The sequence below is a fragment of the Odocoileus virginianus genome, unplaced genomic scaffold (assembly GCF_023699985.2).
Source record: "Odocoileus virginianus isolate 20LAN1187 ecotype Illinois unplaced genomic scaffold, Ovbor_1.2 Unplaced_Scaffold_5, whole genome shotgun sequence".
Lineage (NCBI taxonomy): Eukaryota > Metazoa > Chordata > Mammalia > Artiodactyla > Cervidae > Odocoileus > Odocoileus virginianus.
The window spans coordinates 212,007-237,221 of NW_027224267.1; the positions used below are offsets into that span (position 1 = coordinate 212,007).

General features: G+C 64.7%; 1 protein-coding gene across 3 annotated transcripts in view; it reads left to right on the plus strand.

Annotated features, from left to right (window-relative positions):
• The first annotated feature begins 1,549 nt into the window (after positions 1-1,549).
• DOK7 (docking protein 7) overlaps positions 1,550-25,215 on the plus strand; it is a 34,252-nt gene continuing 10,586 nt past the window's right edge. The window contains exons 1-5 of one of the 3 annotated variants that reach the window (XM_070462546.1): positions 1,550-1,845; positions 1,940-1,985; positions 10,538-10,768; positions 12,715-12,915; positions 24,804-24,923. In XM_070462546.1, the coding sequence (XP_070318647.1) occupies positions 1,816-1,845; positions 1,940-1,985; positions 10,538-10,768; positions 12,715-12,915; positions 24,804-24,923 (628 nt within the window). In that variant the 5' untranslated portion in view covers positions 1,550-1,815. Of the gene's footprint in view, positions 1,870-1,939; positions 1,986-10,537; positions 10,769-12,714; positions 12,916-23,767; positions 24,257-24,803; positions 24,924-25,215 lie in introns of those variants that run through there. The other 2 variants (XM_070462545.1, XM_070462547.1) reach the window with 2 other exon arrangements.

The window sequence follows — 25,215 nt, forward strand, 5'->3', positions numbered from 1 at the left end:
GTCGCCAGTGTGGTGGCGGGGGGGGGGGGGGGGGGGGGCGGCGGGCAGCCGTCTGTCCCCACAGCAGCCCGTGTTTCCTGGGGCCCGTGCAGGAGCAGGTGCAGCTGCCGGGCGTGGCAGGAGCCTGGGTCAGGGCCAGTGCTGAGGAATGCTACAGGGCACTGCCCCTCCCCGCGGGGATGAGCACGTGCCCAGCGCCCAGGGTGGCGGGTGTGCTGGTGGCCACAGCCCCCCAGCGCCGCCGCCTGGCTCCCTGCCGGCTGTCCTGGGCCACTGGCTGGGGGCCTGGGGTGAGTGGGCAGCTGCCCTGCAGAGGCGGTGCCCCTGCAGGAGGGGAGAGCGAGGTGCCTCCTGGGCCTGGGGTGATCCTGCTCCGCATCACACCCTGGACACACATTCCCGGGACATTCGAACCGAGCTCATCACCCCCCCAGGGCCCTGCCTTCTCAGATTCCCAGGGACAATGGGGACGGGGGTGTCCAGAGAGGACAGACTTGGCCCTCTCTGCGCCCAGCATGGTGGTTGCTGAGCTGGGACCCCAGCCCAGGGTTCTGCCCACCCCCAGGGGCCCCATGCCCTGCTTGGGGCTCAGCCAACGGGGGTCAGTCCTGGAGGTGCCCATGGTTCTTAGTGTTAGATCTTCCTCTGTGACAGGCAAGACCTGGATGGGATGACAACACGCACCCGCGTTCCTGCCCGTGCGGATTTCAGGGTAACAGGACACTGCAGAGCCTTTCTCCCTCCTGCCAGCCAGAATCTCAGCCTCCTCAGGGTGGGACCCTGGATTGGGTGCATGGCTTCTCTTTGCTTTTCAGGGTGCCGTCCTGTCTCTGCAGTCGGCCCCCGGGCCTTGTCGATGCTCCTAAAGGCGTGAGTGTCAGAGGTCATCTCAGAAATGGGGGCTGACGTCTGAGGTGTGGACCCACCTGGTCTCCCAAAGAACCTGGGCAGCTGACCTGGGGCTGTGGGTCAGCCCCAGGGTGGGTGGGAAGACGGAAACCCGAGGCTCAGAGCTCCCCCGCTGCAGTGGGGGCTCTCTCGGGGGCCTTTACGGAGCAGCCTGCAGGGACCGACCTCCCCAGCCCTAGCAGCCAGTGGCGGGGCGTGCAGGTCCGGGACCAGACTCAGAGATTGGGGTACTGTGGCCCCACTAACCCCCGGGCAGCAATCGGCACTGGGATCCCTGCTGCCAGGGGACAGGAATGAAACCCCCTCCTCTATACCCCTGCCCATGGGGAAGGGGTGGTCTGAGGGTTTGGAGGGGAGCAGGGAGCGGGCAGGAGAGCTGGGTGGGGGAGTGAGGCAACGGCCTGGCCAGAGCCAACGTGGTCAGTCTGTGGTCCGCGGTGTCCGGTGACAGCTCAGGGGTGGGGGGAGGGACAGGTGCGCGAGGGGGAAGCCAGCCCAGAGGAAGGCGCACTTGAAAACCGGGACCCACCCGGGCCGCCCGGGATGCCTCTTCCGGTGGTCGTTTCCTCTGCTTTCGGAAGGGGGGGCCTCCTCCCCCGCCCACCCTACTGGGGTGAGCAGAGTCGCAGCCCCAGGGTCCGAGCCTCGGCCGGGCGCGCAGCCCCGGAGAGCAGGGCGCTCAGGTGGCCCCAGGTGCCGCGGGGGGCGCATCGCCCAGGCGGGGCGCGGGTGGGGCAGGACCGGAGGGCTGGCACCTCGGCCCCGCCCGCCGCGCGCGCCGCCCCGCCCGCCGCCCCGCCGGCCGGCGCACGGCGCTCCCGGAGCTATTTTGAAAGTGACCCTGGGCTGGGCGGCCCGCGGGGCGGCGGGGAGAGGCGCGGCGGGGCGCGGGAACCATGACAGAAGATGACCGAGGCGGCGCTGGTGGAGGGCCAGGTCAAGCTGCGGGACGGCAAGAAGGTCGGGGCGCGCGGCGGGCGCGGGGCGGGGCGGGCGCGGGCGGCGGCTCACGCTCCCTCTGTCCCCGCAGTGGAAGACTAGGTGGCTGGTGCTGCGCAAGCCGTCGCCGGTGGCAGGTGAGCGGGCTCGGGGCGCCGGCGCGGGTTCGGGGGGCACGCGTGCGCACGACCGGCCGCCGGCGGCCTCCTGCGTACGCCCGGCAGGCCCGGAGAGGCGGCCAGCTCGCCCGAAATAGCCGGCGGCGGGCGCCCCGGGGCGAGGGCTGTAACCGGAGAGCACCCCGGCGTCGGCCTGCAGGGACCCTCCCGGTGCCCCGGCTCGGCCCGCAGCCCCGACTCGGCCTGGAGCCCTGTCGGGGCTTCAGACCCCAGGCCCCTTGGCCGACCCACCTTGGCAGGAGGGCTGACCCGACCTCAGAGGGACCTGGTGGGGTTGGGGGGCGCCGTGGAGACCCGAGGGCTGAAAGGGCAGGAGCCCGTTCTGGTCCCCTCCCCCATCGCTCCGCAGGGAGCACCCCAGAAAGTCCCGGCCCAGTGAGGACTGATCTGTGTCACTGACCCCAAATCCAGACGGGTGTCCGGGCCGGGCTGACCCCAGGTGGCCCCTCCACCTTGAGGCCGGACTGCCCAGGTGGGAAAAGAGAAAGGGGAAAGCGGCCTCCTCTGGAGGTGTGTCCTGGGAGCCCCCCAGCCCCAGCTCCCCCCCAGGGCCAGCGCGCCCCCCGAGAGGAGGCCGGCCGGGCACGCGGAGCTGGGCATCTCCAGCCTTGGTCCTCAGTTAGCGGCAGCGTCCTGGAGGCTCTGAGCCGGGTGGCTGCAGCTGTTCCCGGAGACAGGTGCCCTGGAGCCGGCCCAGGCCCCCGGGGGTCTGTGTGGGCTGCTGGGGGTGTGCGTGCACGCTGCCTCACACGTGCGAGGCTGTTGGTCTTCCGGCACGCCTAGGGGTGTCTGGCAGTTTCCAGGGAGCTCCCCTCCTCCATTCATCGGCCGAGCCGGCTCTGGGAGCCGCATGGTTGCGGGGCAAGGCCTCGGACACACTCTCCTCCGGCCTGGACCTCAGCGTCCCCACCAAGGGGGCCTCGCACCCCTTCACACAGCTGACAGATCTCGCAGGCCCAGTGCCGTGCCAGTTGCTGGGGGGCCCTTGTCCCGGGGAGCTCAGGGAGGCCTGGTGGGGCTAGGGGCCGGGAGGCAGTGGGGTCCCTGCACCAGCCAGGCTGCGGGTGGCTGAGGTTGGGCGCAGGCGGTGTTGATGGAGGAGGCAGGGGCCGGCTGGGGCCCGGGGCAGGGGCTGCTTGCGGGGAGGCTGATGAGCCAGGGCCTGTGCGGGCCTCTGGGGAAGGTGGCCCACCCGAGGGCAGCCCTGGGCAGGCCCCATCCCTCTTGCTGGGGCAGGTGGTGACAGGCAGCCCTTGGTGGTGGGTGTCGTGTCCATATCTGAGAGAGCTGGATGAGGGCTGCGCCCTGGCTGGCCTGGGCGGATGCACCTGTGGACCGGGGCCCTCCGGCACCGGCTCCTCACCACTGCAGACTTCCAGTCTATAAGTGGCCTTGTGGTCGTGGAGCCTTTCCTGGGTCCTCTCACGTGCAGCTCCATGGAAGGGGAGTGTGCCACGGGCCTCAGGGCAGGGAAGAGCCGCCTCTCCAGGGTGTTAGGGCGGTGGGGCTGGAGGGGATGTTCCCGGAGAAGAGAGTCAGGTGCTCCAGGCAGGACCCGGCCCGGGGACTGGGTGGGAGAGGACTGGGCTGGGGGAGGGTCCACTTGTCCCCTCTGGGTTGCTGTCGGCCCTGAGCCCTGCACCCCATGTCCTGGTCCCCAGAGTCTTGGGACCCCACTGTGGCCCCCCATCCGCTGGGGGCCTGGCTGTGAGGGGTGCAGCTGCCTGGCCCCCCTTACCCCGAAGGCTGGCTCCCTTGGGTGGACCTGGGTGGGGGCAGGCCCTTGCATGGGGGGGTCTCACCACTGAGACTCCCCAGACCCCGGCTACAGTAGAGGGGAGCCTGGGAGGGGAGGAGGGGCCGCCCTGCCCGCTCTTCGTGAAGACCCCAGGGCTCTTGCTTTTAGAAATCGTCTCCCTCCCAGGAGGGCCCGCGGGCAGCAGTAGAGAGGGTGTTGGAGGCTCTGGGCAGGTGGGGGGCACAGAGGGCCCCCTCCACTTGGTCTCTTTGCTGTTTGCGCTTTGTCTTAGCCAGGACCACTTACACTCGTAATCAAGTTTAGGTAATCAGAGGGAGAACTACTGTGGAAACAGCGGACGGTCTTTACAGACGCTTCAGTGAGAACTGCCCCGGGGGTCCCCACCTCTGTCCTGGCGAGCAGCCAGGGCAGCTGCCTGGTACCGGCCCCCCCGTATCATCGGCTCCCCGGGTACTGGCTCCGACGGCTCTGCTGCGGGGACTCCTGTGTGTGCTGCCGGGGCCGCGTTATTCTGCCCAGGAAAGCCGGCAGGAGGGACCCTGAGTCCTGGAGCTGGCAGGGCCTTGTAGGCAGCGGGGCTGAGACCTGGTGACCCAAGGGCTCTGGCCCTGGGTGAGTGGGTGTGGTCTCCTGACTCCGCCCCCCTGTGTGCTCCGCCCCTCGGCCTGCTGGGAGTTCACCGGGCTCCCAGTCCTGGGGAGGGCTGGTCCAGAGCTCCCCCTGCCGTCTACGCTCCGTCCTGGTGCTGAATTCCTGGAGGGCAGGGACCCTGACTCAGCCTCACAGGTGATGCTGGGGCTGGGGTCCTGCAGACATGCCCAGGAACGGGGTCCTCGGGGCACGTGCCCCGTAAGCCCCCTGGGCCTCCGCCCCACCCCATGCAGTGGAGCTCTGCTGAGGCGGGCACGTTCCAAGACGGGTGGGGCTCCCAGGCGGTGACGTCCAGGAGGGCCCTGCTCCGGCCCCACCTTCTGGCCTGGGATCGGCCGTGTCCCCTGGGAATGGGTGTCCCGTCTCAGTCCTGGGGTTGGGCCGGCCCCCAAGCACGGGCTGAGGGTGGTGACCAGCCCTCTGGTCCCTGTGGACCCTCGACACGGAGGGCCAGGCTTCCTGCAGCCCCTGATTCCAACCAGGAGCAGAGAACCTGGGGTCAGGTCTGGCTTCTGCTCTGACTGAGTGACAAGAATGAGTCCTCCCTGGGCTTGCAAGGTGGACCCTGCAGAGGGTGGATGGGCAGCGGGTTTGCAGGGAGCCTGGGGCCCTGACCGCTCCTGCTGCCACCTGTGCGCTGAGCCTTCGAAGTCCCCTGGCGCCCCGTGAAGCCCCCTGGTGCCCCGTGAAGCCCCCTGGTGCCCCGTGAAGCCCCCTGGTGCCCCGTGAAGCCCCCTGGCACCCTGCACACACACACATGGTGGGCGGACTTCCCCCCTGAATTGGATCAGCAGCAGGCCTGGGCCTGTGTGTCAGGAGGCCCAAGGGTCGGGCAGCCTGGGGACCCGGCAGGTGGGCCTGGTCAGCAGCCCCCAGCCCCAGCCCTCGGGCGGCCCCTGGGGCCGTTGCCCAGTGGCTCTGCGGAAGGCACAGCCCAAGGTCACCGTGACTGGCGAGAACTGAGCCCCACAGCGCTGCTCCGGCCGTGTCCCTGTGGGTGGGCGTCCGCCTCGTCTCCCCTGCCGGTTCCGTCCTCCCTGCCAGCCCCCTGCCCCCACGAGGCCCGGAGGCCCGCAGCTTCCCGGCTGCCCTCCCAGGCGCTCAGCCCCGGGCCGTAAACGCCTCCGAGTGCCCATGACTCTCGTGGTTATTTTTACATCTTCAGGCGCCCGTGTCCAGCTGCCTGCGTGCAGGCTGCCTGGTGTCCCTTGGGCCTCTTGGGCTCATGTGTCTGAGACAGAAACTCCACCCCGCCTTGTCGCCCGCTCGTCTCCCCAGGTTACCACCCCGTCCCCCCATCCAGAATCATCCTCTTCTTTCCTTTCCCTCAGGCCCTGCCTCTGCCCACCAAGGGGTCTCGTGAGCTGGCTGGCCTCTGGCAGGGGGAAGGCCCTGCCCACTGTTACCGTGGTTACTGCAGAGCCTGGGCCCCCTTTCCTCTGCCCAGCCTAGGCCAGCAGCTCCCCTGGCCGGGAAGTTGCAGGGTCTGGAGCTTTGCTGTCTCCCGGTGTCCATTTTCCACAGGCAGCCAGCCTGGGCCCTGTTTGATGACAGCTGTCACCCCCGTGAGCTGGGATGAGGCTTCAGCCTGGCTCAGCAGGCCCACCTGGCTGGACCCCACCTACGGCTCTTCCCACCCCCATGCTGGCCTCCGGGCTTCTGCACTGGCTGTTCCCTCTGGCACAATGCTGTTCCCTGCGTGCTGCCGGGCTGGTGTCTCTCCTTCCTTGGGAGTCTGTGTCCTGTCTGGGAGGTCCCATGAGCAGCTGCTGTGGTCACGTGCCTGCTCCGGGCCCCTGAACAGCACATCCTCAGGGTTTGTTTTTTTGCCCACCTTTTCCACATTCAGACCATCCTCCCTCTTGGGTTTCAGCTCCACAGAAGTCAGGCCGTGTCCCCAGGTGCCTGGGTGGCTCATGAGCAGAGTGAACTGGGCTTAGTGCTGCGGGGGAGGCCTCCAGGCGGGGGGACGGAAAAGGAGGTGGGGTGGGCTCCGAGGGGCCCCAGCGGGGGTCTTTCAGCGGCCCTTTCAGCGAGCGGGGCCGCTTGCCTTTTCTGCACCAGGATCCTGCCCCCTGCCCCTGGCCAGGCTCAGGGCAGGCAGGTGTAGGAGGGCAGGGTGAGCACGCGTGGTCCACAGGCAGACCCCCCCCCGAGTTTTGTGGTGATGGGACGGTGCCCAGCCCCAGGCCGAGGTCCTGGCCGGCTGGTGGCTGAGGGCCTCTGTGTGCCTGGCCAAGGCTGTTAGTGCCTCGACTCCGCGGAGTTCTCCTTTGAAAGTAGAGGCTCTATGAGCTGAGAGGGGGTCTCTGGTCATGGTGTGGGGCTTGAACCAGTCAGGTGGTCCCCACCGCGGTGCCCATGCAGAATGTGTGTGCATGTGTGCGTGCAAGCGAGCAGGTTTGTGTGTCCCCACATGCATGTGAGCACGCAGGCATGCGTGACCGGATGTGTGGCTGTGTGTGTGTCTGGTGTGTGTGTCTGTGCGTGGACCACCTCGTTTCCTCTTCACACTTTGCTTCCGGCCCCTCTCTGCCTCCCGTCAGCACGACCAAGCTGGTCCGCTCAACCCCTGCCCCAGCTGCCCCTTTCAGGCTTCCCTCCAGGCCCCGCAGGCGCCTTCAGCTCCTGCCCCCTAGGGTGTGGGTGCAGGCCCGGTGGCCGCCTGGCTGTGGTCGGCTGCTGTGAGTGGGGTCCTCGGGCCCATGAGGCCTGGCGTGGAGACAAGGGGGCGCCCCGGGTGCAGGGCTGGAAGGCCGGCGGCGCTCCCTTGCTGGTGACCGGGAGACCTCGCCGAGGGCCAGCCTCGCTCGCTGGCCTCGTGTGAGGGGTGTGGCCCTGGGTGTTTGTGGCGGGGGGCCCCGGCCTGGCTGGGCAGCTGGTGCGGCCCCCGCAGCCTCCACGTGCTGTGTCCAGGGCCGGCGGGCTGCTGCCCCCAGGAGGCTCGGGCGCACTCACCCAGGTGCAGAGCAGCTCTGAGACCCATGTTGCCTCAGGTCCCAGACCTGAGAATTTCTGTTTCCCTGGCGCCTGTTCCTTCAACAGCTTTTTCACCAAGCAGCACTCCTCTATAGGATGGGTTTTAAAACTAGGATCCCTTTACGGCCGGTTTTAGCAATGGGAGGGGAGGTGGCGGGGCAGCTGCCCGTCCTGGGGCCCCTCCTGAGCCCACACTTGCCCCCCCTCCCCTGGGCCACATCCTGCCCCAGCTCGTGGGAGACCACGGCGGGGTCCGGGGTGACTCCTCCGGCCTTCACCATCGCCGGGCTGTGACTGCGGGCGGCTTCCACTGGGCAGAAGGTGGGGGCTCGGCACACAGCGTGTCCCCCCTCTGCCGCCGTTTATGTTCATACTTAAAAATGAGACCAGTGATCCACCTGGTGTCTCAGCTTCCTGGGGCTGCGGTAACGAAGTGTCGCAAACCGAGGGGCTGGAAACAAGAGAGATGTGCTCTCTCCCCGTCCTGGAGCCTGGAAGTCCACAGTCAAGGTGTGGGCAGGGCCACGTGCTTCTGCGAAGGCGCTGGGGCGCGCTCCACACCTGCTCGGCTCCTGGGCTCACGAGCACGTGGCTCCGTGACGTGTCTTCTCGTGGCCTCTTCTCTCCGTGTCAGTGTGTCCCCTCCCGTGTCTTACGAGGACACTCAGCTTTAGATTTGGGGCCCCCTTGGACAGTCTCTCGAGATCCTTAACCTGGCCACATCTGCACAGACCTTTTCTCCAAGCGAGGGCATGTCTGCAGGTTCTGGGGGTTAGGACGTGGACACGTCTTTTTGAGGGGGTCCCCATTTACCCCACCGCAGACAGGTGAGGGCATGAGTCGATTCTCAAATCTCTGTAAGGAGTAGGCTGTGAGCTGATTTCAGACAGAGCCAGGATCCAGGAAGACTGGACAGGCTGGGGGAAAGGGTCTTGGGGACAGATGTTGGCTCTGGCACGCAGGTCCCCAAACCAGCGTTGCAAGGGCAGGCGTCTTCCCTCCGTGACAGCAGGAGGCATCAGGGAGCCATGGGGCAACCCAGGGGCCCTTGTAGCAAGCTGGACCCCAGACCACGAATCGCAAACTGGGGCATGAGCCAAATCTGGCCCGTCTCTTGCTTCTGTGATGAAGTTTTGTTGGAACACAGCCATAACCGTGAGTGTGGTCTGGCTGCTTTCGCAGTTAAGGAGCTGTGCCAGGGACCTCCCGGGAGGTCAAGTGGCTAAGACTTCACGCTCCCAATCCGGGGGGTGCGGGTTCGATTCCTGATCAGGGAACTAGCTCCCATAGGCTGCAATGAAAGATCCTGCAGATCCTGTCTGCCACTTTGAAGACTGAAAACCCCTAGGGCTGCAGTTAAGACCCGGCACAGCCACATAAATAAATAACGATCAGAAAGAACTGTGACAGAGGCTGCGTGGCCCACGCACTGGAATATAGTTACTGTCTGACTCCCCACAGGAAAGTTTACGGACCCTGCTCTTGGCTACATCAATGGCAGCATAACTCCTAAAACAAAGGAGGTGACCGTCTTGCCCTGCCTTTGCTGGTCAGGCCACGACTGCAGCAGTCTTCCCTGGGATTGAAGGGCCTCACGCTCGTCTGTTCTGGGTGACGGGACTGTCAGAGCAGAAGAGGACCGCCTTTGCGAGCTCACCTTCCAGGGTGGGGAGCGGGGAGACGGGAGACGGGACAGCCAGCCGCAGGGCGACACCAGCGGGAGAGGCTGGCCTTGCCAGGGGGAGGAGCCACAGGAGGTGCTTGGCATGGCTGGGGAGCAGCCTGGTGTGGGTGGCGGGACAGTGCGCACGCCGGGTTCCCGTCCACGGCCGCCCCGGTATCCGAATGCTGGGCTCCCATCCGTGGCCGCCCTGGTGTCCGCATGCCCGGGTCCCGTTCACGGCCGCCCTGGGTGTCTGCCCGCCCGCCTCCCGTCCGTGGCTGCCCGGTGGCCTCCCTTTGTCCACACGCTTCTTTGCTGGGAGTCTCTCTGTGCTCACGGCCTCCCCAGGCTTTCTCCTCTTGAGCCTCTGGTGACACTTGGGGGACATTTCCATAACAACACGTGCCCTTTATGCCTCTGGAGTGACTAATTTCTCTCTGGGCCAGGCCACGCGTTCCCAAGGGCACTGTGCTCCAGAGAGAACAAGCAGAACCCTCGGGTGGCAGCTGGGTGTCCGTGGGTTCTGGGGTTCTGTGTATTCCCCTGAGAATGAAAACAGTCTTGTTTTTTTTTTTTTTCCTGACATAAGCATTTCAAACACTAGGAACAGGGTCAAATAGGAAGCAAAGCCCCCATGAGAGGCCTTGGAGATCTGTAAACAGTTTGTTGGAGCCAGCCTGCCCCGCAGGTTGGTGTCCAGCCTGCCTGTGGCTGTGTTTCCCTCTGACTGCAGCGGTGTGTGCGCGTCCAGGACACGCCATCCAGCCCTGTCCTCACGGGGCCGGGGCTGACGGCGGGCAGGCAGGAGGCACCGCCCTTGCTGTCCATCTGCTGGCCGAGCTGAGTGTGGACTCAAGTGCTGGGGTCCGGGTGTCCCTTGGGCCTGCGGGGTGACGTTCCGGTGCTGGGTGGGGGCGGGGAAGTGCTCCATCCCGAGGGGTCCTTCAGTGCCCGCCCCCGACCTCTCCTGCCCCGACGAGGGGGCCTGTTCACCGAGCTCGGGGCCGCCTTGCACTCTAGGGTCTCGGCGTTCGCATCAGGCCCTGGACCCCTCACCCTCAGCAGAAACGGGGTGGTGGCCGGGCAGGGCACGCCTGCATTCAGGAGGGACCCAGGGGTGCTGACCCCGGGCCGCTCACCAGGGCCACGCAGGTTTGCGTTTAGAACGGTGTCCCCCCAGGGCCGGGGGCAGGGTGCAGGCCCTGGATGGGGGCCCTGGGCCAGGTGGGCGGGTCCCCACCAGGGAGTGTCCTGAGTCCACTTCTGCCCGTGTGGCCCGTGGCCATGTGGGGTGGGGGTACCTTTTGCACATGAGGGGCTGGAGGCTCAGGATGCCCGGGGCTTGCTGGGGGCCGGCCGTGCCTGGAGCCCGGGTCTCTGGGGCGTGTGTGTGTGGGGGTGCCGGGCACTTGGGGCCCTGGCCACACTGACCAGCCCCCACCCCCGCGCCCCCTGCAGACTGCCTGCTGATGCTGGCCTACAAAGACAAGTCAGAGCGCGCCAAAGGGCTTCGGGAACGTAGCAGCCTGACGCTGGAGGACATCTGCGGGCTGGAGCCCGGCCTGCCCTACGAGGGCCTGGCCCACACGCTGGCCATCGTCTGCCTGTCGCAGGCCGTCATGCTGGGCTTCGACAGCCGTGAGGCTATGTGTGCCTGGGACGCCCGGATCCGCTACGCACTAGGCGAGGGTGAGTGCATCCGGGGCCCGCGGGGACGACCTCTGCCTGCCCTCAGGGGTCCCCGGGGGTCTCACCGGTGGGCTGCAGGGGCTGGGACAGGACTCCCCGTGCCTGCTGAGCGCCCTCTGGTCGGCTGTGACTGGGGCGATGGTAAGGTCACGGGGGGAGATGCCTCTTGAGCTCCCGAACTTGACCACATTCACGTGAACTGGGGCCTTTAGCCCGAGCGGGTGGTCGCCTGAGCCTGGAGCCCCGGGGAGGAGGAGCCAGACCCCTGAGCCCCACAAGGGGGTGGGGGGCCCGGGGTGCAGGACGGGGTGCTCTCGGGAGAAGGGGAAGACCCGGCGCCCACCCGGCTGGTCAAGCAGAGGCGGGCCGGCCCCCAGCTGAGTCATCAGAACGCAGGGTTGGCATCTCTCATCGCAGCGCAGCTGGCTCACGTGTTGTTAGCTTCAGGCAGATGGCGGGCGGCTCAGTTGTGCGTGTGTGCGGTGGGCACGCGTATGTGCTCTCTGCCAGATTCTTGTGCGCTACAGGTTTATCGCAAGACAGTGAGTGTGGCTCCCTGCGCTGGCACAGGAGGGCCTTGTCGCGTACCTGACGTATGTGTAGCAGTGTGCACGCTTTAATCCCAGGCCCTGATTTGTCTCAAAAGCCACGATAACACAATATTTAAAGAGTGAAAATGAAAGCTCGAAGCCCACGATGAACAGAAATGTCAAAATCTAAAGCGAAGCTGGTTGTGAGCTGTCTTTGAACCTTCCCGTCCACACCTGCCCCGATGCCACAGCTGGCCTGGGCTTTATTTAAGCTGTTTCACTCACCATGGACTTTGTGCGCTGATTTTTGTTGTTTAAATCATCGTTAAAATATCACTGATCTTGGCCCCTGTTTTGCACCCTGAGTAAGGGGTCTCACTCACCCCAGCTCAGCCCAGCTAGGGGGCAGCGGCTCGTCCCTCCTCCGGGAGCCCCCAGACCAGGCGTCTAGGGCGGGGGACATGTGGAGGGCCCAGTGAGGGGGCGCGGGGGCAGGAGGAGAGAGCCTCTTCCAGAAAGTTCTCCCGTTGGGGTTCAGCCAGTTCAGCCTGGCTTAGGGCGTGACTCCTCTTCTTCGAGGGTGGGGCAGAGCAGGGCGAGCGGGGCCCTGGTGCGGAGGCAGCCGGTGCCCTGGCCTGGCATCTTAACAGACATCACCAGGATGTGGTCGTGGGTCGCTGACCCCCAGTCCCCTGGGGCCAGGCTGAGGATCCTCGCCCAGGGGCCCCTGCCCACCGCGGGGTTGGGTGGGCTCAGGAGGGAGGAGGAGGCAGGGCTGGGGCTGGCCCCTCGGCTTCGGGGTGGACACGGGGCCGGTGGGCACAGGCTGGGAGGCCGCCATCCACTCCTGGGCCTGGCTGCTCTGGGATGTGCCCCTCTTCCAAGGCCCTTCCAAGGCTGGGAGTGGGAGCGCCTTGTGAAGAGAGAAGAGCTCACCGCCCCCTTGCTGAGGGGCTTCAGGGGCAAAGGGCTGAGCCCGAGGTGGAGAGGACGTCCCGGGGAGCCAGCTGCCGTGCTCAGCGCCAGGGAGACCCTCTCACTGGAGCGGGGAGGGCCTGGGGCTTCCTGTGTGTCCCTGCGGCCGGGCTGGGAGTCTCCAGAAGGGGCCGGAGGCTGGGTCGCCTAGGCCTCAGTGTTCCCGTCTTTGGAATGGGAACACAGCAGCTGCGCTGGGCGGGGTTTCTCAGAGGAGGCGCCCGAGGCCTCGGACTTGCCAGCCGTGGCCCGTGTGCTTCTCTCGGATCTCACTGGGGTCGGTCCAGCCTCGTTAGGGTGGGAGGTGGGGGGGCGCTGAGGATGGGACAGGGCGGGGCCATGGCACCGGGTGGCCCTGCCCTCGGGAGCTGACACCCGGGCTGCCGCTTCCTGGCTGCCGTCCGCTCCCAGCAACACTCTGTCGCCCCCGCCCCGCCCCAGTGCACAGGTTCCCCGTGATCGTGGCTCCGGGCACCAAGCTGGAGAGCGGCCCCGCCACCCTGCACCTCTGCAACGACATCCTCGTGGTGGCCAGGGACGTCCCCCCGGCCGTGGCGGGGCAGTGGAAGCTGTCGGACCTCCGGCGCTACGGGGCCGTGCCCAACGGGTTCATCTTTGAAGGCGGGACCAGGTGTGGATTCTGTAAGTACGTGGGTTGCGGGCTTGCTGGCCGGGCCGTGACTCAGAGCCGGCGCTCCCCCTTGCAATGGCCTTTCTGGGGCCTGCAGCGGCCTGAGGTCTCAAAATGCCGGCAGTTAGCCCCCAGCCCGGATTCTGCACTTCCGGCTGGAGGCAGGGGCTTGGGGGCTGCGAATGGGGACCCTCCCGCACGGAGTCGGTGCAGGGCTGCCTGGGGGAGATTCATGGCCTGGTCACAGGGCATCAGAGCCGCTCAGCTGGGAAGAAAAGAGGATAGACGTGTCCACTGAGGATATGCTGAGTGGACACTTCGGCTCCCTGGGCCCTGAGCCCCCCACCCTGGCCGATGTTGGAGATGAGGGCTGAATGCAAGGCCCTAGCAGTGAGGGCGGGGGGCCCCCAGGGCCGAGGTGGCATCCGAGGCCGGGTGAGCGCTGCAGGGAGCTGGCCTCTGGCTGGGAGGAGCTCGGGACGGGGAGCACACAGGCCCTCGGTTGGAGAGTTTGGGGTGCAGGGTGGGTGTGTGTGTGTTCCAGCGCCCCCAGCCTGCTGTTCTCCCAGTGATGGGGGCCGCTGTGGATCTGCACTTGCTGTTGAGGGTGGGGGACGAGTCCCTCCCCTCCTCTGTCCAGAGGGTCCGAGCCTGTGTGTGCAGCTGTCTCAGGCTGTTGTCCGACTGAGTGCCACCAGCTGGGCCGCCTCGATGACCACGGTCACTGGGCTGGGCTGGAGGGTGCGGCCTGGGCGGGGGCCGTGCATCCCAAATCCGGTCAGCCTGCGACCCCAGCCAGGGTTTGGGGGTCACGGGCCCCTCCCTCATGTGGAGGGCGATCAGGGCTCCGAGCTGGGGGTGACCTCTCTCCTCCCCCCCCACCCTCTTAGAGGAACACAGATCGCTCCCCAACCCACAGCCCCTGGAGAGGACAGAGCCGGCCAGGGGCGCCCACAGGGCCCGGCACACAGTCAGTGTGGCCGGCGGGAGGGTGTGCCCCCCAACCCGCGCTCCGGAACTCAATCGCACCCAGACTTCTCTGGGCGCAGGGAATGCACTTGAGAATGTGGCCCTCATTCCTCAAAGTGGGGGGGTGTGTGAGGCAGGATGGTTCCGGCAGGCCCTGCCTTTGACGGGACGAGACGTAAACTGCTGGGGACCTTGGCAGGCCGGTGAACAAGCAGGTTGGAGCTGCTGCTGAGATAGGAACTGCAGCCCCTGGATTTCATGCTGATGGCTCGTCCTGGGCTCCAGGAAGCTTAGAAGCTCTGATATGCAGAGAGAGGCGGTGAGGGGTGACACAGCGGAGGTGCAGGCGGGCTAGGGGAGCTAACCCCGGGGCTGGCAGGGGGGCTGCAGCCGGAGTCGGAAGGCCTTGCACGAGGCTCGGTCTGTGTGTTTTCCTGCCTGGGGGGTTTCGAGCAGGAGGAAGAGGTGAGCGCAGCTGTTGGCCCCTCCGTGTCTGGTGGGGAAGGCCTGCCTGGGACGCCGTCCAGAGTCCTCTCCGCCGGACCTTAGAGGCGCCGGCAGCGGGCGGGTGGGGAGCCCCAGCCTGGCTCCGACCCCCTCCCTTGCATGGACGGTGTGGGACAGCAGGCTGCAGCATGCTTGGTGTGTGTGGCTGCCCTTCCCTCCCTAGATGTCCTTCACGTGGGGCCCTGGAGCTGCTGGGGGCCCTGGCAGGAGAGAGACCAGCATCCTGGCTGGACCGCTGGGACTCCCCGGGCTGAGACTCGGGCAGACTGGCCTGTGGCTGCCGTGAGGCCTGGGGTGCAGGCCGTGGCTGGCGATGGTGTGTGCCCTTGAGCGGGGGCGGCCAAGAGGACCGGTTCCTTGGAGACTGTTTTATTTGCCGGGACATGATGTAATAGAGTCCACGGGATGTTTTTCCCCCAGAGGCCTCAGAGTTTAAAATTCCAGCTCTTGGTGTGGGTGGGCTCCTTCTCCAACCGTTGACGATTCCAGGCATCAGAAGTCGCAGGGCTTCCTGGGAGGGCGGATGCTGCAACTCAAGCTGCTGAGTCCTGTCCCGGGTGGGCAGGCCAACAGCGTGAACTGTGGCCGGCCGCCCTGGGGCTTCTGTGCAAGGCCTGAGTTTGGGCCTTAGGCCCTGGGCGGGCCCGGCGGGTCTGCCTGGACCGGAGGGCTCCAGGGCGGACGTTCTCCCTCCCACAGAAAGTCCCTCTTGGGGGTCCTCCCCTCCACTCCAGACTGTCTGGAGGCCCCTGGCCAAAGCCGGCCGGTGAGCAGTGGCCAGAGAACACGGTGGGTGCGGCGGGGGACTGGACCAGCCTTTTCCAACACTGCCACCTGGTGGGTCCCACGGTGCTCCTTTCTCCTCCAGGGACACGACCCTCTGCCCCCCGGCAGGTGCCGCAGCTCTGCCGGTTCGTAGACGGTCCCCAGACCCGGGTGACGCAGGTGGGGTGAGCAGGACCATGCAGCCCCGCGTACGGTCAGAGCAGCAGGCCGCTCAGGACGCAGGCCTCCGGGGAGGAGGGTGGCTAGTTCAGGGCCAGGGCCATGTAGCGAATGACCACATCCCGGGCCTGAGAACAGCACAGTCTGCCCCTTCACCGTTCTGTCCAAAGTCAAGGACGGGCCGGGGCTGCGCACTCCTGGTGGCTCCTGGGGAGGGTCCTCCTTGCCTGTTCCGGTCCCCGGGGGTCCCAAGTCCAGTCCCCGGGCATCCCGAGTCCAGTCCCCGGGGGCCCCAAGTGTTCCAGGCCACATCCCTCCTGTCTGCTCTGGCTTCACGAGGTCCCACTTCACGTGGGACACGGGTCATCGGAGTCACGGCCCCTCGATACTCGGGAGGGCCTGAGAGCCTTCAGTTGGGCATACCTGCAGAGACCCTTTTCCAGATGAGGACACAGTCGCAGCCTCCAGGATGTGAGCCTGTCCTTTGGGGCCACCATCCAGCCCATGACCAGGTGACCCCAACTCTGATGGTGCCAGAATTCAGATCTCAGTGAGTCTGTGGGCCCCGAGTTGGAGCAGGGGTTAGAATCACCAGCAGGCTCTGGAAGGTTCTGGATGAAGGAATTAACATCTCCTGCCCGGGGCAGGCCCCAGCCTGGCCCCTGGGCCCTAGAGTCACGCCCCCAGACCACTCCGGAGAGCAGTGACCGGCCCCCGGCCCCTTCACCCACACTGAGACACAGGTGACCGGCTGTCGGGAGAGGGCCCTGGGGAGTGTGGGGGGGTCAGTGCCCCGTGGGTGTCACGGAGGAGTTGGGGTCGGGGGCTTCGTGTGGCTCTGGGTCCCCGTAGGTGGGCGTGTTCTCTCTGTGGCCTCCACGTGGACGGCAACCTGATCAGATTCTTTGAACAGGAGCCCGAGGTCTCTGTCTCTGGGGTGGTCACGGTGGTGTGTTTAGGGCTCCTGGGCAGGGGCAGGCCACGCAGATAGGGGTGGCACAGAGATTTGGGGCACCCTTCGCCCAGGACAGGCTCAGCCGCAGGGAGAGTGGCAGACCCGGTGTGGGGTGTCCTGCCGGGGCCGGGAAGGCTTTGGGGAGCGCTGGGGGGCATTTGCACAGGGCCTAGGGGTGAATGGAAGTTTCTGGGACGGGGGCCAGGGGATGTCCCCATCCCTCACGTCAGCAGGTCTTGTCAAGGACACTTCCAAGGCGTTTCCACACCCGCGTGAGCCGGCTGCGGCCAGGGTCAAGGATCAGGGTCCTTGACAGCTGAGGGACTCTGCGGGTGGTGGACGGCGGAGTCCAAGGCTGGCGCCCAGGCCTCTGCCCGCTGCTACGCCTCTCCTCCTCCCCGGCTCTTGGGGTCCAGCCCATCCCGTCAGCCCTTTGGGGAGCAGCGAGCATCGTAAATCATTTTTGTAAGTGAGTGTTCAGTTCAGTTCAGTTCAGTCCCTCAGTCGTGTCCGACTCTTTGCGACCCCATGAACTGCAGCACACCAGGCCTCCCTGTCCATCATCAACTCCCGGAGTTTACTCAAACTCATGTCCATCGAGTCAGTGATGCCATCCAACCATCTCATCCTCTGTTGTCCCCTTCTCCTCCACCTTCAATCTTTCCCAGCATCAGGGTCTTTTCCAATGAGCTGGCTCTTTGCATCAGGTGGCCAAAGTACTGGAGCTTTAGCTTCAGCATCAGTCCTTTCAATGAATATTCAAGGCTGATCTTCAGGATGGACTGGTTGGATCTCCTTGTTGTCCAAGGGACTCTCAAGGAGTCTTCTCCAACACCACAGTTCAAAAGCATCAATTCTTCATGGGTATATTAGTGAGTATAGTGAATATATATATATAAATGAGGGTAGTGAAGCTCCAATACTTTGGCCACTTGATGTGAAGAGCCAACTCATTAGAAAAGACCCTGATGCTGGGAAAGATTGAAGGCAGGAGAAGGGGATGACAGAGGAAGAGATGGTTGGATGGCATCACTGACTCGATGGACATGAGTCTGAGCAAACTTCGGGAGATAGTTGAGGACAGTTCATGGGGTCACAAACAGTTGGGCCTGACTTAGCGACTGAACAAGAACAAACACGTGAGCACAGGGTGAAGCTCTGGAGCGGGAGAGGCCGCCTTGCCAGCGTGTCCAGCACCGAGAAGCCCTCGGCTGCCTCTTGTGGGTGCTGTGGTCCAGATGCTGGTCTTGCTGGAGCTGCTGGAGCCATGGTCTCCAGCCCCGGAGCCTGGAGGAGGGGGCAATGTGTTCAGGGGATTCTCCATGCCCGGCCCTGGGTTTGGGGTTGGAGTGGGGAGAATATCCCGGGCTGGGAAGACTCAGGCTTTGTGAGAGGACACAGACGTTTTGAGTCCTCAGGGGTGCATGGGGAGCCAGGAGGGGCCACAGACTGGGGAGGCCCTCACATGCTGAGCCTGGACGGGGCCTCTGCAAGTTGAATAGGAGTTCAACTGAGCCTGGCTGCTGAAGGTAGGGTAGAGTGGAGGGAATAGAAAAGGGGTTCCAGGCAGACAGTAGCGTGGCTGGTGGCAGGAATGGTGTGTGCGGGACCCTGGCTGGTAGAGTGGCAGAGGTGAGGTTGGAGGGGGAAGCCGTGTCCTGGTTACGGGAGGCTCCGGAGCCTGGACCTGAGCTGGGCTGTGTTCCCAGGGAAGCAGGGAGCCCCGAAGGTGCTGGAGCGGGATGGTGCCACCAGCAGACCTGTTGAGGGTGGTGGCTTTGGCCCCAGGGTGCTGGGGGATGGAGGCGGGGCGTGAGGAGGCTGGGGGTGGGGCCTGTGGGTTCAGGAGCGTTAGGAAGGGGGGAGGGAGGAGGGCCAGCTGGGGTGGGTGGTGAGGATGCCGAGGGGAGGGTCCGAGGAGGGGGGCCTGAGCTGAGCTCCAGGGCTTGGCCCCTGGGAGGGGAAGGCCCCCAGGCGGGGTTCAAGCCTGTCCAGAGCCGGATCAGGTTTACCCCTGGAGGCAGAGTCTGTCTTTGGGTCTAGAGCCCCCGTCACACTTTGGGACAGACTTGCGGTCGATTTCAGCCGTCTGCCCGGAGGTCTGTGCCCTGGGGGCCGGGGTCACCTTTCTGCAGCCCACGATGGCGTGTGCACCCGGGGATGGCTCCGGAGCCTCTGCATGTCCAGGGAGGCCGAGGTCGCTCAGGGTCAGGGAGAGAGGGGCCAAGGGTGATAGTCACCTGTGAGGCCCCTGCAGGAGACTTACCTAGCGGGGGAGTCCGGATCCGCACACCAACCCTTGGCCGGGTGTGCGCGCGCCCATTTACAGATGGGGACACTGAGGTACGGAGTGGCCCGAGACGTGCCCTAGTCTGTGTCTGAGCGTGGTGACGCTGGGGGGCCTGACCCCCTCGGTGCCCAGCCCAGAGCCTCTTGGCACCAGGCCTGAGTGGGGCGGGGCCCCTTCCGGCTCTCAGCGGCCTCCGGGACTCCTTCTCGGGGCATTTGGCTTCAGTCTGTCTCCTCCCAGGCTGAAAAGTGGGCCCAGTGCGTCCTCTGGGATGGGCAGGGTGGCCTCATGGGACCATCTGGACATGATGGCTTGTGAGCTGCATCCCACATCTTCACGTGGGAGAAAGGTGGTCCATGGGCCGGAAGTGCGGCTCACCTGAGGCTCCCAGGGATGAGTCTGACTCGTCTCAGCCTCTCCGAGCCTCCATCTCTCATCTGCACCACCCTGGCTTCCTGTGCCCCTGCCTGGGAGGCGTGTGCCACATGGTGACCTGGACCCCGGCCCCGGGGTGCTCAGGCCTCGCCCTCGCCCAGGCTCCCACGGAGGTTGCCGGAGAGCCAGAAGTTTTGCAGCCTTTTGTGGGTCAGGACTGACCCCACCTGCGGGTCTCTGGCCAAGGAGTGTTTGGTGTCTGGTGCAGCCAGGCACCTGGGCCGTGGGTCACAGTGTCCCCTAGAGGGGACCCCGAGTCTCACACTCCCAGGGAGAGACTTCTGCTGGCCAGACTGGCCCTGCAGGGACTGGGCCGGTGGCACCAGCCCCCGCTTTCGTGATGGCTCCGGGCTGGCAGGTGTGCTTGGCAGAATTCTCCCAGTGGTGGGCACTCTGTCTGAGCAGTGTCCTTCCTGCCCAGGCCTCTGAGTCTCACCCTGGCAGGCTCCGGGGGATGGCGGGCACCTTGCAGTGAGTGGGGTCTGGGTTTGGGTCTCCACCTGCTGTTCCCCGGCCTGCATCTCAGCTCCCTGTCCCAACGCAGGAGTGGGGACACCTGCTGACCCGCTCTGCTGTCCTCCTGCACCCCTGGGGGACGGGGTGGAGGTGGGGAGGGGCAGGCCCTCTCTGTGGCCGGGCCATTCAGGACACCGTTTCAGAGCAGGACCCTCAGCCAGCACTTGGGGGGACGCAGAGGAAAGCAAGGCCCCAGGCTCTCCTTGAGGGGCCCCTAACCTGGGCTGGTGCCCAGGGCATCCCTGCGGGAGGGGTGGGGGAGCACGGGAGGAAGGTGGGTCACCAGCGAGTGGCCTTGGCTGGAGCAGGGTGTCAGTGGGTGACTGGGAGCTGGAGGCCAGCATCCGCCCAGGGACAGATCCAGGGTCAAGGCTGACGCCCCTGCTGTCTGCTCGGGGGGGGGGGGGTTGGGTGCCCCCCTTCCTGTGTGCAGGGGGCATTGTCAGGGTGATGAGGATGAGCTCCTGGCGTTTAGCAGGAGCTGCTCCGAGGATGTGGCGTGCCTGGACCGCATGGCTGCATCCTGCTGGGTGGTGGCAGGGTGGGGATGGGAGGTGGCTCGCTGCAGGACGGGATGGAGCCTGTGTGGTGTCTGTCCTTGTTTTTGGTCGACTGTGGCCAAGCCCACAGGGAGCACACTGCATCACATAGGCCTTTTCTGCAGTTCAGTGGCAGCGAGCACGTTCGTTCACTGGGCCGTGCCCCCGTCACCACCGCCGTCCGCAGAGCCTCGTCACCGTCCCAAACTCTGTCCCCAGACACCAGCTCCCTGCTCCCCGCCCTGCCCAGCCCCGCACCCCTTATTCTGCTTTCTGTCTCTGATTTTGACAACTCTGGGGACCTCACATGAGTGGAATCACTCAGGATTTGCCCTTTCGTGACTGGCCTATCGCACTTGGCTCAGCATCCTCACGGCTCATCCGCGTTCAGCAGGTGTTAGAATTTCCTTCCTTTTTAAGGCTGAAGCAGATTCCGTTGTATGGACGGACCACATTGTGTTTATCCATCCATCTGTCGATGGACACTTGGACTGCGTCCACATTTTAGCTATTGTGAATGATGTTGCTGTGAACACGGGCAGGCAAATATCTCTTGGAGACCTTACTTTTAATTCTTTTGGGTGCGTGCCCAGAAATACACTTGCTGGATCAGATGGTGGTTCTCGGTGGAATGTTTTGAGGAACTGCCGAACTACTTTCCACACGACTGTACAATGTTACGTTCCCACCAACAGTGTGCGAGGGTCCCAGTTTCTCCAGACCCTCACCAGCTCTTGTTTTCTGTTTTGTTTCTGTGTGTTGTTTCAATAGCACACCTGTTATTTAAATAGGTTTAAATACCCACTCCTAGTGGGTATGAAACCATCAGGTGAGATTCCAACTTCATTTCACATGAACTTATTTCATTGCACTTTCTTTCTCCCAAAATAGAGGCAGAGACAAATGAAACTTTAATCAGTAGATGTTTCACTCTATTAGGAAACTGTAAAATAACATCCCAAGCCTCAGTTAGCTCTGCCAGCTTTCTGATTGATAACCAGGGCTGTGTGGACGGAGCTTTCTAGAATCTTCTCAGCGGGGAAGTCCTTCAAAGTCTCTGTCCCCGACTGGCCTTTGCTGTGTGGTCTTTTCTAGCAGAGAGTGGGATTCTCTGAGGAGCTGGGGGTACCGAGATCCAGGGACAAAGGCCTGGAGCCTGGAGATGAAAGCCCGGATCTAACCGGGCTCATCGGATATTTGAAGGAAGTTTCTCTTTCTCATGGCTGGTGAATCTTGGAGTTGAACGTGATGCTTCTCCCCTGGAGATCTTCTTCCCGGGGAGCAATTGCATTTATGACACGAGTGAGGTTTGCTGCAGCCCCTTATGACTGATAGCGTCTGTCTCTAGAGCAAAAGGTGGCCGTGAACCCGCAGGTAGCTGCTTCCTACCGGGCAGGGCGCTCTGCTCCGAATCTTAATTTTCCAAGTTACTTATTGCTGGGAGACAGATACCCCCAAACCTTAGCGCTATTTCCTGGCTGCGACTCTGCGGGTCAGCAGTCTGGGCGGGGCTCCCTCTGCTCTGAGTGGTTGACTGGAGTCACTTGGGCAGTGGCATTTGGTGGGTGGCCTCAGGCGTGGCCTGGGGCCCTGGTGCTGGCTACTGGCTGGGACGCCTCAGTTCTCCTCCGGGCCTTACCTTCCAACAGGACAACCCGGGTGGCTGGTTCCAAGACAGGGAACCTGGGGGTTGTCAGCCCCTCGTGCCTGGGCCTCAAACCCTGTAGAGTGTCCCCTCTGCCACTTCCTATGGTCCAGAGCCCAGGGGAGGGGACCGGCCCCGCTTCGGGGTGGAGTGGGGGCTTCACGGACATGGATAAGAGGGGGGTGGGGTGGGTGGGAGGGGCATTGTGGCAGTGACCACACCTGTTCAGTTCAGTTTAGTCGCTCAGTCGTGTCCGACTCTTTGCAACCCCATGGACTGCAGCACGCCAGGCCTCCCTGTCCATCACCAACTCCCGGAGTTTACCCAAACCCATGTCCATTGAGTCGGTGATACCATCCAACCATCTCATCCTCTGTTGTCCCCTTCTCCTCCCACCCTCAATCTTTCCCAGCATCAGGGTCTTTTCAAATGAGTCAGCTCTTCACATCAGGTGGCCAAAATATTGGAGTTTCAGCTTCAACATCAGTCCTTCCAATGAACATTCAGGACTGATCTCCTTTAGGATGGTACTGGTTGGATCTCCTTGCAGTCCAAGGGACTCTCAAGAATCTCCTCCAACACCACAGTTCAAAAGCATCAATTCTTCGGTGCTCAGCTTTCTTTATAGTCCAACTCTCACATCCATACATGACCACTGGAAAAACCATAGTCTTGACTAGACGGACTTTGTTGGCAAAGTAATGTCTCTGCTTTTTAACATGCTGTCTGGGTTGGTCATAACCTTCCTTCCAAGGAGCAGGCGTCTTTTAGTTTCATGGCTGCGGCCACCACCTGCAGCGACTGTGGACCACACCTGCACAAGGCAAAACGGGCCAGGCTCTCGGCTTCCTCCCCCCTCGCGGACGGCAAACAGGAAACATGGAGACGCTTTCCTGGGGAGGGGCGTCTGAAGGCAGGGGCCTGGCTGCCCACGCCCCCTCTTTCCATCCACACCCAGTGGGGGCCGCTCCTGGCGCCTGGCCCCGTGAAAGCGTCCCCGAGTGCACAGTGGCCGGGGCCAGGAAAGGCCACGTCCCAGGAGCAGAGTCAACAGGAGGGGGTGGTTGCGTGTGGCTGAGGGGCTCTGGGCGAGGGCGGGGCGGGGGCTTGGGGATGTGGCCGCCCCGGGGAGGTGTGCCAGCTCCTCAAAGCCTGGGATGGAGAGGGGAGCCCGGGGCGGTGAGCGGTCGCCGCTGGGTCTGGGCGGCCTTGTCTCTCGGTCGCAAGGCTCGGGTGGGCCCCCTCAGAGACTCACGTCCCCCGCGGGAGCCCCTGGGGCTGCCAAGGACGGGGGCTGGCGGCCAGTGCGGGAGCAGGAGCCCGCAGACGCCCGCGGAATGCCGCCGGCTCCGCTCCCTCCTGTAACGCAGTTTTTTATAGTCGGGGGACTGGCTGTGCCAGCGCCGCTGCCAGCTGACCATAAGCTCGGGATTAGAGGCCTGGCCCCAGCTGAGCGGGGCGGCCGGGACAGGGCCTCCTCCCTGTCCGCCCGCTGCCGGCCAAGGTCCCGGCTTGAGTTCCTGGTCAGCAGCACCCCCTCCCCGGGGCCGGGAGAGGGAGAGACCCCGCCCAGCCTGGTGGGCAGCGAGCCTCAGGGGGCACTAGAGGGGGCCCTGCGGGCGGGCAGGGTGTCGCTGCTCTGCTCCTGGCCGGGGCTGCGCCGTGCCTGTGCGGGCCTCTGTTTCCTGGCGTCTCCAGCGGGAGTGTCACCAGCTAGGGCCCTGGGGGGCCGCCCAGGGGCACAGCGGCGTCACCACGTGTGGGGCTGGCCTGGGGCCCTGGAATCCGGGGCGGGCGAGCGTGACCAGGCCGGTTTTAGCGTGCCGCTTCCCCGGCCTGCCCGCCCCACCCCGAGTGCCCTCCTCCTCCACGCAGGGGCCAGCCTTTCTTTGGGCAGACGGCGGTGAGGCACGAGGGATTCTTGGGCGGTGATGGCACGCCGGGCGCGTGGCCCGCGGGACCCGGTGTCCCCATTCACGCGGCTGCGGGACTCCATTCACGCCAGCGGGCTCCACCCAGGCTCCCACAGGCCCAGGCGCCCCCCGCAGCCCCCCAGTCCCCCCGGGGCCAGGATCTTAGCTGGCCTCCCGCTGTCAAAAACAGTGATCAACAAACTTAAGTCACAAGAACAGAGAAGAGTCTTGTTCGAGCTCCAGCTGACGACTGACCCGTAAGCCTGCTTCCAAATGGCTCTGCGGAAGCAGGGGTTTTCAGCGGCTTTATCGGAGTTTATCTTGTCAGAACGAAGAAGGTTAAAGAAGTCAGGGTTACATGTTTTCATGCTTCCTCCTCCCCCACAGAAGAACAGACCGGCCTGTGCCCAGTGAGTCAGCGTGGCCTTGGCACCTGGGGAGGGATGTCACCCTGGATGAAGGGCCAGCACTGTCTTCTTTAACACGGACGTTTTTACATCTGGTCAGGGTGCCCTTTGCTTTTATGATCAAAGCAGATGTACAGTGTGTTTGATAGGCTGCAAACAGGCGGCTTTGGTTAGCATCAAATTCAAGTTAACTCCTGCGTGAGCCACAGTGACCTTCCTGTATCTCAAGATGTGAGTGTTCCTTTGACCCTCTCTGCGGGTGGGAGTGCCAGGGTGGGGGTGGGGGTGCCAGGGTGGGGGTGCTCCAGGGCTCCCCACCCTGAGAACACGCCCGGGAAGAGGAGAGGCCTCGGAGGGGGCCAGGCCGCTCAGCACAGCCCCAGGTGAGGAAGCCAGGCCCCGCAGCCGCCTCCTGGGGGGTGCACCCGCCCCTGCCACCCCTCAGAGGAGCACGGGGCATGGGAAGTGGCTGCTGGGCGCTCTGTGCAGACAGGACGCCCTCCTTGGCCTCCGGCCACCCTCTACCATTGTTCTCATCCACCCCGTCCAGGCTGCTCAGCCGGCCCGGTGCCTGCAGGCCTGGGAGAGCCGCGTGTGGCCACAGCCTCCTGGGCGAGTTGTGCGTTTTCCCTGGCGGGGAAGAGGCTCGCATCGCCCTGGTGCAGGGCTTGCGGGGGGACTCGTGGGTTTGCTTGGCTTCGGCGGGAGCCTCCATCTGGAGCCCATGCCACCGATGCCCTGGGCCAGGCTGACAGCGGGGTCTGTCCTCCCCTCTCAGGGGCCGGAGTCTTCTTCCTGTCCTCCACCGAGGGAGACCAGATCAGCTTTCTGTTCGACTGCATTGTCCGAGGCATCTCGCCCACCAAGGGTCCCTTCGGGCTGCGGCCTGTTCTTCCAGGTGAGTGCGTAGTGGGCGGAGGGGATGCCTGGCCTGGCCGAGGGTTTGGGGGGGCTGCTGCTGTGAGCCCCCGCGGGGCTCCCAGGGTGGGGGGCGCTCACACCCGCACAGCCCTTTTCACAAGATGCTCAGAGGCCGCGGCTTCAGGGCCGGGACGAGTTACCGCGGCCATACTGGGTGGACCAGCGCAAGGCCAGAGCCTGGAACCACACCCCCCCCCCCCCCCCCCCCACCAAAGACCGGAGCGGGGCCTGCCTCCCAGACCTGGCTGAGAGCCTTGCCCAAGGTCGCT